The sequence below is a fragment of the Octodon degus genome, unplaced genomic scaffold (assembly GCF_000260255.1).
Source record: "Octodon degus isolate 3935 unplaced genomic scaffold, OctDeg1.0 scaffold00045, whole genome shotgun sequence".
In the NCBI taxonomy this organism is placed as follows: domain Eukaryota; kingdom Metazoa; phylum Chordata; class Mammalia; order Rodentia; family Octodontidae; genus Octodon; species Octodon degus.
Window position 1 is genome coordinate 8,439,479 of NW_004524621.1, and position 12,062 is coordinate 8,451,540.

The following is a 12,062-nucleotide window of genomic DNA, read 5'->3' on the forward strand; positions in this document are numbered from 1 at the left end:
GGGAGGAGGAGGAGGAGGAGGAGGAGGAGGAGGTTCTGCTTAAGCAGGACCAAACTCGGGAGATGTGACATGAACCCTGAGTGAAACTCTGTAGAGTTGTCCTAAGGCTCCGCGTGTGATAGGTGGATGAGAGGTGAGAAGCCCTTTAGGAATGTCACATTGCCCAGGATTCAGAGAGATTTCGGTGGAGATAGGGCTGGGCTCAATGACACACCTGCATGTGCTGTTGTAGAAGGCTTCTTACCCCATTTTCTGTTGTAATAACAAAAGGCATGAGATTAAGTAATTTATACAAAAAAGAAAGTTAGTTTGGTTCACAATTCTAGAGGCTGAAAGTTCAAGGCATAGTACTGGAGAGGATCAGGTGCCATTTTCACTGATCACAGGGAGCAGCAGAGCAAGAGGACACCTGCAGCAGAGAGCGAGCACAAGGGGCTACTTGCTGTACAGCCACCTGCTCACAGCACTTGCCCAGTACCAAGAAGATGCACTGGTTGCTGGAGGCAGGGTGCATATTCCACTAGGGAGGGTGCTCCTTCCATACCCAACCACCTCCCACTAATCCCCACCTCACAACACTGCCACATTAAGGAATCAAGGCCCAATGTGTGAGTTTGAAAGGACATAGTCAAACTGTGACAAAAAACAAAATTTCTGGAGTTGTGCTTTTTCATTACCTGAAACTCTACCTTCTGCAGATTATATGATGAACAGTTGAATGTTGCCCCAAGTATGCCCCCCAAGGTCCTGTGGGCTGAGTTCTGAGTAACCATGTGCTGTTTCTGTGTCACAGCCCAATTCAATGGCAGTGAGAAACGGCAGTCATCACCCTCACCTTCGAGGGACCGGCGGCGCCAGCTTCGTGCTCCTGGAGGGGGCTTCAAGCCTATCAAGCATGGGAGCCCTGAGTTCTGTGGGATCCTGGGAGAAAGAGTGGATCCTGCCGTTCCCTTGGAGAAGCAAATGTAAGTTCTACAGGGGCACAGCCCAGCCTCACCCCAGTTCCCATAGTCACCAGGAACTCCTTAGAGTCAGAGGTCTGTCCCCTGACCATGCCTCCCCCTCTGGTACAGGAGAACAGATTGAAGCTCATGGAATTGAGGCTCCACCCAGTCAGGGGCAGCTCTGGCCTCATCTCTCCTCCCAGCTTCACCCTCAATCATCTGCCTGACTCACCCCACACTTTCCCACCCTAGTTTCTTATTTCATCATGCAGCAATTCAGTTCTTGAAAAATAAGTAGAAATTAAGCTTGTCTCCTCATTGTAAATTAGGATTTTTTTTTTTTCTACCCACAGATATTTTGTCTCTACATTAGCTTGATTAAAAATTGAGCAACTCAGGCCAGCAAGATAGTTCAGCAGACTAAGCACCTGCTTAGGCAAGCACAGGAACCGGGGTTCAATCCCCAGCACCACACGCCCCACCAGCCCTGCCCCCGGACATGTTGAGCTGGCCATGGAGACTTGCTGTGGTGGTGCATGCCTGTAATCCCAGTGCTGGGGAAGCTGAGACAGGAGGATCACTAGGAGTCCAAGCTGCATAGTGAGACCCTGTACCAAATACATTAAAAAAAAAAAAAAGAAAGAAAGAAAGAAAGAAAGAAAGAAAGAAAAAATTGAGCAACTCCTTTACAGTCTTGATTTAGGTTTGTTCATTCCTCTTAAAGATTTCCCACCTCCACTCAGTGGGCAGGTCCCACCCCAGAGCCACTGAATTCTGGTACCCTTTCCCCTCTTCACTGCTCCTAGCACTGCTTGGCCAGGCCTTGTACTGTCCATCCTCCTTAGTCATGATCCTCTCCTTGCTCTGCCAGGACCTCACTGTCCAGCTAGATGCCTGCCCTGCTCTGAAACCTTCAACCACTCCCCAGTACCTCCAGGGGACAAAGTTCCAATCCATGGCCTGCCATTTACTCTGTGTTTCACCCCAGACTGCTTGTTCCATTTCTTGCCTTTCTGCACCTGAACTAGGGCAAGTTTTCTGGAAACTTGATAAAACAGGGCTGGAATCTTGTGCTGGTACCTTTAGGCATATCATCTGCTTAACAAGCAAATATGCTATATGAAAGGGATTCCCCACTGCACACATGGGAACATCAGGGCCTGGAGTGATGCAGAGGTTGGCCAGGACTCGTGTACCCAGCCCCATGATCCAGGCCCCAACGCTCCCTTGCTCCTAGAAATGTCCTCTTGCAAGAAAGGCTCATTTGTGGAGCAGGAGGCAGGGTTTTCTGAATGATGTCATGTGCTATAACCGCATGTTGACCCAAGAGGCTGCAGCCTTCTTCATGGCCAGCACTCCTGCCTTGCAGAGCTCACTGGGGTTGCTTCCTGCCAGGGGTGTTAATTGCCTCACCACACACAGATTGCAAGGCGGGCTTTGCTATTTCTGATTGAACTGCACACTTTTAAATCAACAGAATATGATCCAGAGATGCCTTGAAGCTATAACATGTGCATCCTGACAGTAGTAGCTAGGTCTGCCCACAGTCAGCCTGGGACTGGCTTACCGCCCTCAGCTGCTGGACCAACCTGTAGTCCCACGCAGCTATGTTCTCTTCTTTTGCCATTCCCACCAGACAAGGCCTTCTGCCAAGTCCAGTCATGACTGGCTTTTTTTTCTCCATTGTCTCGACTTGCGGGATTATCCTGGCCTTCTAGCAGCCCTGAGTCATCACTAAGAGGTGTGCACAGGTAACCCCACTTGTAGTAGAACATTAGACAGATAAAAGAATCACTCATCCTCCCCAACACCCCACCATCACCCCACCACGCCTCCATCCTGCATCATCATCACCGCCATGCAAACATGTTCTGGCCCTGCACTTTGTTTAAGTGTGTAAGTAAAATAATCTTGACCCTCATGCCTCCCTACCTACTTATTGTACCTTGTCTGGGCTGCCATTGCATTCTCCTTGCCTGGCACACTTACAGGGGCTCGATAAATGGCTATCAGCTGCGTGCAGGAAGTTCCCAAAGAGCTGTCAGTATTTCCACTTCTCATCTCCTCCCCTTCTCTCACCAACATAGCCAGCTCCCCTTTTCTGTCTGAGTCCCCCAGACAGCCATTGTGGCAGCCAGCACAGCTTACAGCTCCTTCCTGAGACTGCTCCTGCTTCTCTTGCCCCACTGGCTGTTCCTTCTGCCTACTCGGTGTCCTGGCCTCTGCTTGACCTAAGATTAGCTTCGCTAAGCTCGGTTTCCAGCTGCCGGCTCTCCCTGGGGAGTCACTCTGAGGATCCTGGTGATGATTCACAGGTGGGCGGCCCCAGCCCACACCTCTCCCATACCTCGTCATGCCCACCTCTTGCTGCCTTTCTAGCATTTCACACTTGACATGCTCAGAACGGGCTCCTGATCACCTGGAAACTTGCTCCTCCCCCAGCTTCCACATCACTGTCAGTGGCATCGCATCTGTGTAGAGTTCAAGCCACACACCTGGATTCACCTTCATTCCTCTTGTGGCCTTACATCAGCAGCTGCTGTGTTACCAAGGTCTGCTAGTCCTTCCTGCTAAACACTTCTAGAGCCAGCATGGTGGCACATTCATGTAATCCCAGTGCTCTGGGAGATTGAGCCAGGAAGATCACAAATTAGAGCCCAGTCTGGGCAATTTAGTGACTTAGCAAGACTGTCTCCAAATAAGAAATAAAAATAGCTCATCATGAGGGCCCTAGGTTCAATCTCCATCACAAAAACCAAACTCAAAACCACCAGAATTTGCCTGTTCTCCTTTCTTCTGCAGGCATCGCCCACTGCTGACTTGCCTCCTGCTTCCTCTTCCTCAGGGGAGCCTGGCTAATGCTCTCTGAATACCACCCAGAGCAGGCAACATTGCTTTGGAACCCTTTTCCTCCCTGGTGTGTTTAGGATGAAATCAGATTTCTTCCCCCAGCCCACAAGGCCTCGTGTACCTTGGCCTGGCCTCCCACTCCACTCTTCCTGCACCACTCAGTCTTCACAGTGCTGGGCAAAGCTTGTCACCTTCCTGCAGGGTGGGCACCCCACGCACCTTCCTTCCTCCCTCAGGACCTTTGCCCTTCGCACTTACTTTTCACTCTACATAGTATTTTTTTGGGGGGGATGGGGGTGGTAGAGGTCCTTTACCAGAAGCCATACCTACCCTCAAGGGCCTCTTCGGACCATTCATTCGAAACAGCCAGTTCCCTTCTGGCCAATCACTCTGCCTTATCACAGCCGTAACACTTGTCACTGTCTGGAAAGGTTTGCTATATCTCTGTGTTTGCACCCCCTCTCTGCATCAGCCCGTGAGATCAAAAGTATAATGAGCAGTAAGTAAATATTGAATGAACTAGTGGGTACTGCTGGGATGAATGTGCCTGTTGAATCTCCCTAATCCCCCTGGTTTTTGAATGGCCTCTCCACAGGGTCCCATGATGGCCTCCTGCCTAGATTCTATTTAGTCCGTATAGGGCCTCCTCAAGACCACCCAAGCCCTGTCTGTCTATGGTATATAGCCGCCCGCTGGCAGGCTACCCAGTAGCTGGTGGCTCCTGACCCAGTGCCCTTTGCTCCTTTTCTCCTTTGATCCTCAACCCCAGTCCCTGCCTGTCTCCCCCTGTGGAAAGGAACCAGCAGCTTATCCTGTTTACCACTAGAGATTATCCTTAATGAGGACGACTGAGGCCCCCCACCCCCAGGGCCTTCTGCAGCCGAGCAGAGCTTGCTTCTGTGTCTGGGGAGGGGCAGGCCACAGACAGCACTTCCCTGGAGACCTCTTCTAGGTCTTTCCCTGAGGACGCCTCAGCTTCAAACGGCTGGAAGTTGTTTTCCTAATAAAATGTTTTAGTCAGTGCACTGGGGGTGTGTTATACAGGCCAAGTCTCAGGAGGACAGTCTCACTAGATCAGTTGGCTCTTATTTCGAAGCCAGTTCTGTCCAACTGAGCTGCCTTTTACAGGCCTGTATCATCTCTAAAGTATGCTTGGGCCTTGCTGGCTTTGGAAACACTTTCATCGTTGCAGTAACTGGAGAAAGGAAAGTGGGTGTGCAGCCTGGTCGCCACCCCTCCGCTGCTGACCTAGGCAGGTCTCCCCTCCAATTTCGTGGTCACTGCAGGATGGCCACAGATGCTCTTTAATGCTCATTTCTCTGAAGGTGTTTTTAAGTTACGATTATTGTGGCCACTACTGCTCACTGGAGAGCACTGCATTCTCAGTGGCAGGAAACGTGCAGTGGCTGCAAGTTGGGGTCGGGGCAGACTGTCTGCATCAGAACCCGCAGAGGGACTGTCTCCGAGGCATGCATCAGGAGGCAGAGTCCACATGTATGCTGGAAATGTGACGCACAGCCTAAGGGCTGCAGGAGCTCGGGTCCACATAGCTGGCGATGTCATCGTGCAGGCTGCTGATCCAGGCTCTCCACAGATGCTCCCTCTGCTCTTCATTGCACTCACCCACTCAAGGCTCTACATAAACCCTTCCTATAGATGATTCATGCCATCCCACAACCTATAGAAAGGGCTGAGGCGCCCTGACATGGTGGGGAGCAAAGGCTCAGCCAGCTCCGGCAAGTAGCCCTCGCTGCCTGTGAACCCAGACCCACAGTTCAGAGCCACAGTCGTGCCTCTGCCAACATTTAGCATCTAGCATCCAGCATTTCTGCTTCTCTTCCAGGCTTCGTGTCTCACCACCACTTGCTAGCAGCTGTAGCTTTCCTCTTTCACTGGGGCCTGACCTCTGGAAGCTGCAGCCATGAAAAGCAGCGCTCCCATTTCACCCTGTGGTCGAAGGTCTTAGGCCTTCAGAACTGTGTCCATAGCTCCACTCTCATGTGTTTGGTATCTAGAAGCGGTGATGCTCAATTCCCATATGTCCAACCAGTGCCAACACACTAAGTGGAGCCTGGTGTAGCCACTATACTCCAACTTCCCTGCCCTGAGTGATGAGCACTGTCCCCTTGCCTCATGCATGTCACAAAGTCAGAGCATGGCTTCTGGGCAGCACCCTCTGATAGATTGATTCCATGTCTCCGACAGAAGCCCGTGGACACAGCGTACCTCTCAGACTGTACTGCCACCCCAGAGCAGCCACTGCAGACTCCTGCCTCAGCCTCTACCTTGCCTATCCTCCCTTTCCCAAAACACTTCTCCTTCCTGGTCTTGACTTACTTCCTGAAATGGTACTGTCTTCACACAGCTTTCCTAAACACCTACCTGTTCCTAGCCATGTGAGCCACCTTACTTCGGCTCCTTTTGCCACAGAGTGTGCCTGTGTGACCATCTAGCATTCGCTGCCTATTCCCCTGTGCCAGAGTGGGAGCCTGGGTTTGTTCACTGCCCTCAGCCAGGAGCTGGCATGCAGTAGACACCTGGTAAATTGTAAGTGGCCACCAGATGAAGGAATCAGTAGACACCTACCTTGTCCCTTAGTGGCCAGGGAGCTGGCAGCTGCCTCCAAGGGTGCTCAGCCTCCTTGAGTGGGTAGGCTGTGGAAGACCTGTTCCCACCAGGCTTTGACTATGCTCTGCCCTCTCCCCAGCTGGTATCATGGAGCCATCAGCAGAGGGGACGCCGAGAACCTGCTGCGCCTCTGCAAGGAGTGTAGCTACCTCGTGCGGAACAGCCAGACCAGCAAGCACGACTATTCCCTGTCACTGAAGTGAGTACAGCACACAGGCACACACATACCCGGCCCTGCAGCCCCAGCACAGCTTGCAAAGACCCACAACAGCCTTCCTCCTGGGGAAACTGCCTGTTCAAGTTATTTTAAGACTTGATTTTAATTTGATCCTACTCTCCTGGGATCCAGAGAAGTTGTTACGCTTTCCATTGCTGCCTTCTCAGACAAGGGTCCTTGTCCTAGGGTTCACTTAAGTCGCTGGGAATAGTCTCATGCACACTATGAGCTGGGTCCTATATGGGAAGCTCTCTGCCTATCTCCTTCCTGTCTCAAGCCTTATCATACCCTGCTAATGAGAAGTATATTGTCCTCATTCTGCAGATTGGGAAACTGCGGCTCATAAGAGGGGATGGCTGGCCCATGTGGCAGGGTCAGACCTCAAGGCTGCCATTTCACTCTTCACGGTGCCATGCGGCTGCTGTGAGGACCCTTTCCTTGGACTCTGGGTTGCTGTTTGGGCAGGCCTAGTTTTTGCATGTCTCACAAGATTGGGGAACACTGGGAAGAGTGGGGAAGAGTCTTGCTGGTGGTGTTGCCTGTGGTTGCTTTGTAAACTGTCAGGTCTTTCTGGCCTATGAAATGTCGCTGTCAGGACAGTGGGTTCATAAATGAAAGCCTGGGATTGGCTGCTCCATTATTTAGTGAATACTCCTTGCTGGGTGAGACCATTTAAAATTCTTTCATTCATTCATTCATCTGAGACAAGATCTCATTGTGTAGTTCAGGCTGGCCTTCAACTCACCGTGTAGCCCATGCTGGCCTCAACCTCACAGCAACCCTTCATCACCTGAGTGCTGGAATTACAGCATGTGCCACCATTCCTGGCCTCAAAGATACTCTATAACACAGAGAAGAAAATTGAGGTCCAGAGTGAGGAAGGATTTGCCAAGGACTCAGTTGGGTTGTAAACCTGGGCCCTTACATTAGCAGAAACCCTGCAGATATTGTGGCACTCTATGTGGCCTCTTCTCTGTCAGAGCGGGTCTGTAGGACTGTGCTAGCAGGCAAGACAGTCTCCTTCCTCCTGTCTTAAGCCTTAGCATACCCTGCTAATGAGAAGCAGATTGTCTCATTAGCCCAGGTGCTAGCAGTATAGACAGAGGTCAGTGCAGCCACAGGTGCAGAGGCTCCGGGAGAAGGAAGGCTGTGCAGAGGCCTTTGGGCACCACTCTTGAAGGACTATCAAGGTGGGGGCAGGTGTGGTCACATGTCCCTGGAAAGGGGCGTTATGGGCAGACAGAACTCAGCCCTGAGAGAGAAGTTTTATTTAAAAACAAAAAATTAGGGCAACCCAAAGCTGCCTCAAGGTAGTGTCTTATCATGGGAGTATTTTTCCAACAAGAAGCTGGACTACTGCCTGGTCAGGGAAAGTAGGGGGACACTGAAACACACAAAAAGTACGAGTTTTCCTAGTGCCTATGTGCTTCATCATCTGGCATCAGACCTGATTGCTTAGAATCTACTCAGTTGTGGCAGTGGAGGAAAATTGAGTATATTAGGCTACGGCTTGGCAGGCCAGGCAGTGGAGGCCAAAGCCTGTGAAGCCATAATTGGGTTGAGGCAAGGCAGTGGCAAGGAGTTGCCCTCCATCAGACACACTGGCAGGGCCAGGGTCTTTGGCTTCCTGTTGCTTTGGGTAGCCGCCAACCCCCTGCACACACACACACAAGACAGCTTGTGACCTGGTTGAATGGCCTCTTCTAGGTTGCAAGAGGTAGCATAGCCATGGGATTTAGGTCGCCAGCCTTCCTCATAGCCCCTGGCAGCCTGAAAACTCTGGGGCATTGGCTGTACTGGATCATCACTCTTCCTGTCAGTCTGAGTTCCTTTGTGAGTCTCAGTCTGCCTAGAATCCTGGTTGTTTGAAAGAGCAGCTGTGAAAATACTAAATGATACACAGAGGAGGACAGGATGGAACACCCCATGCTGTACCAAGCCATTCCTTCCACAGGGTCAGAGCCTTGTCAGCTGCCCAGTTGTTTATTCATGGTGAGGTGCTAAGCTCTGAACCAGGGAGTCTGGCTAGGCATGGGGACACTGGGCTAGCATGGCCCTCCCTTCAAGGGGCAGCCTGCTGAGTACCAGGACACCTGCAGGCCAGGGTGCCATTGAGGGAGTGCAGAAGGCACCCAGACCTAGGTGCAGAACAAATAACACCACTGGTACCCTGGGACTCTGTTGTTTAAGAATGGCCCCTAGTTACACAAATAGGCCCAAATGCCACCTCAGAGATGGATTTCAGGGGACCAACAGCGCAGTCCCCTTTCATCCCCTAAATAATAGGGCATTCCCCAGGGATGGACAGTACTTTGGATCTTGAGTCTGTCCCCACAGTGCCAGTTGTAGTCCAGAGGGCCTGGTGCCATGGTGAGGCACTGGGGCCCTAGCCTCCCCTGGCTTCCCCACTCCCTGGGCCCCATAACCTTCTGTGTTCTGCCATCATCCTCGTGTTATAATTGAAGTCCATTTTTAAGAGACCTGTTGCCAAGATTCTGGACAGGCACCCGTCCTGCCACGTGCTGCTCATTACATGACCTTAACAAGTTCTGCCCCATATCTCTCCAGTGAAGAGCTAGACTTTGACTCCCCACATGCCTCTGTCTGTGGGCTCAGCTCCCTTTGTCCTTCACATGCTCTCGCTGGATGATCTGCACCTCCCAAGCCAGAGAGACCAGGAGACAGGGCACAATGTCTGCCAGGACCCTGGACAAGAACACTGCCGTAGGGCCATGGTCTTCCTTGCTGCACCCATGCTGTCAGATCTGATTATCAGGACTGAGGTTTGGATGACTGGTCTACGCCCAGGGGTGTTGAAGATGGAAGATTTAGTTTTGCATGCTTGTCTAGAGCCATTAGATCACCCCCCCCCCCCCGCCGCCAAAGGCCAGAGGGATGGACTTACCTGGTCAGCCTTCCTTTGAAGAAGCATAACCCAAAGTGGAAAGGTGGGTTAGACCATCCAGGGGCTGGGTCAGGCAGCCCATGCCCAGGAGGCAGAGTGGCACTTATCAGCTGGCCCATCCAGCTGCCCACCAGGGAGTGACACCCTGGCATTAATCACCTGAAGCTCAAGTAGATCAGCCCTGGTACTGCATGTTGCAGCTAATCTGGTTGAACACCAGTCTGCCAGCCACTGTGTAAGGCGTGTGGGTTCTCACTTAGTGCCGTGTGCCTGCCAGTGTGAGGTGGGGAATGGCAGCCCTGTGTGCATGCTGTCAGCAATGGGTGCAAATTGACATTGAATTCCAGCTATGCTGCTTCTCCATCTCTGGCATTTTCATGGGAGCATCCAGACCGTCTGTAAGTCTGTTCCAGGGTGCAGAAAGCATTTGGGAGAGTCTGGAGGTTAGGGCCCTCCACCCATTCCATCCTTCCTCAGATTTTTATAAAAGCCTTCTGTACCAGGCGCTGGGCTGACCACCAGAAAGAGCCTCAGTGAGGAGTACAAGGCTGTGGGGCCAGATCAGTCTGTACCTCACTCTATGCAGGTCTCTCCGCAGGGCCTTGTGAGGCCAGAGGTGGAAAACGAGTGAGTGGTCCCTGCCACCCACTATCCAGAGTCAGGAACATCTGCAGTGAGGAGGCTGCTCTTGAAAAGAAGCCAGACACAGTGTTGAATGCCTATAATCCCAGGTTCCCAGGAGGCTGAGACAGGAAGGTCACAAGTTTGAGGCCAGCCTGGGCAGCTTAGTGAAACTCTGTCTTGATTAAAAATAAAAAGGGGGGCCGGGGAGATGGCTCAGTGGAATAAGCGCTTCCATGGCAAGCATAAGGGCCTGAGTTCAATCCTCGGTTCCAGAAAAAAAAAAAAGCACCAAGTGAACTTCTGTTGAAACTGTACTTCCGATTTGATTTGAAACGGTCTCATTGCTATCTGTTTATCAATAAAACTTTGAAAAAATAAAAATAAAAAGGGCTGGGACTGTGTAGCTCAGTGGTAGAGCCCACCTGGGTACCACCCAAGTACCACAAATGAGAGAGACAGAGACAGAAGATAGGTGTTCCCACACAGGGATAGCCTGAAGGGCATCTTAGAAGACATGGCCTGGGCAAAGCCACAGAGGTACAGAAGAGCCTCTGCAGGACCCCTGTGCCTCCCAGGGGAGTTTGTCATAGTTCTCAGTCAGGGCACTGACTGTCAGGCCCACTCAGAATCCAACTCTCAGGATCCTCCCTCACATACCCCACCCCGCAGCCCTCAGTACCTGTGCACGCCGCCCCTTCTCAGCAGTCCCTCCGTGGCAGACACCCCTACCTCAAAGCTGACTCCAGAGATCCTGCCAATCACTGTCATCCCTCCCTGCGCCCTCCCACCTGCTGAACCCTTCCTAGTCTCTACCTCAGTATTGGTAACAGGTTGACCTCATACCCACCCCTGGCCCCTGAATACATTTGCTCCATTCTCAAGGAGCAAAGGGTTGGGACGTTAGAAGTTGGCCAGAAAATAGAAAACTCTTGACACAGTTTCCTGTCTCTGGAAAGGAAAAGGATGTTAAAACGAAGTTATAAAACATCTCATTAAAAGGGTTCTACAAGCACTTCGAGTTGTGAATGCCTCTTCACAAGTTCTGGTGGCTTGTGTTTTTGCAAAAGAATCTGAGCAAGATAAAGGAGACAGGACTTCAAAGATTGTGGGGTTTGCAGCTGGGAGAGAGCAGGCATCCTGCCCTCCTTGGGCTGGGGCATGCAGACTGGCAGGATGCCAGTGGCCAGGGAGGCCTTTGCTCTGCTCCCCCCCCCCCCCCCGCACTTCTTCCTAACACCTGGCACTTTACCATTGAGGTCTGTATCTCCAGCTCTTTTTATTTTATAATTTGAGACAAGTATCACTGAGTTGCCAACGTTAGCCCCCAACTTTGAACCCTCCTGTCTCAGCCTCCCCAGTAGCAATGAATACACATGTGCTCCATGGTGCTCCTTGCCACTGCTTCTTTGACAAGGACACAGCTCAACCTCGGTTGAGGCAGGGACTTTACCCTGTACAGGTTCTTCACAGAAGGTGCCACTGGCCTTCAAATCCAGAGAGACTAATTGCTGGTGACCTTGTGAATGTGACCTCGGAGGCTTCTGGGGTCTGGCCTATTGCTGTCATGCCCTACACACCTGCTTGTGCTTTCAGATGCCTTCCTTGTCCCTTTAAGCTCTGTCCCATTTGGTGACAGCTGTTTACTGAGGGCCCACAGGATCACACAACTTGGGGCGACAGGGAAGACAATGACACCTATAATACAGAAAATGTTCAGATCTGCTCAAGGTGGAAAGTACTCTGGGCTGTCCAGGAGACAAGGAAACAGCCTTGTGTGGAGGATGAGCCCGCCTTAACTTGGGAACAGGGGAGGGGAATCCAGAGGATGGCGAGTGTTGCAGTTGTATAAGAACCAGCGTTAAATCCTAAAATCCTATGAGTAGGTCTCATTTCA

General features: G+C 51.6%; 1 protein-coding gene across 1 annotated transcript in view; it reads left to right on the forward strand.

Annotated features, from left to right (window-relative positions):
- Shb (SH2 domain containing adaptor protein B) overlaps positions 1 to 12,062 on the forward strand; it is a 133,329-nt gene that overhangs the window by 102,590 nt on the left and 18,677 nt on the right. The window contains exons 4-5 of the mRNA XM_004631826.3: positions 794 to 965; positions 6,502 to 6,621. Of these exons, the coding sequence (XP_004631883.2) occupies positions 794 to 965; positions 6,502 to 6,621 (292 nt within the window). The remainder of the gene's footprint in view (positions 1 to 793; positions 966 to 6,501; positions 6,622 to 12,062) is intronic.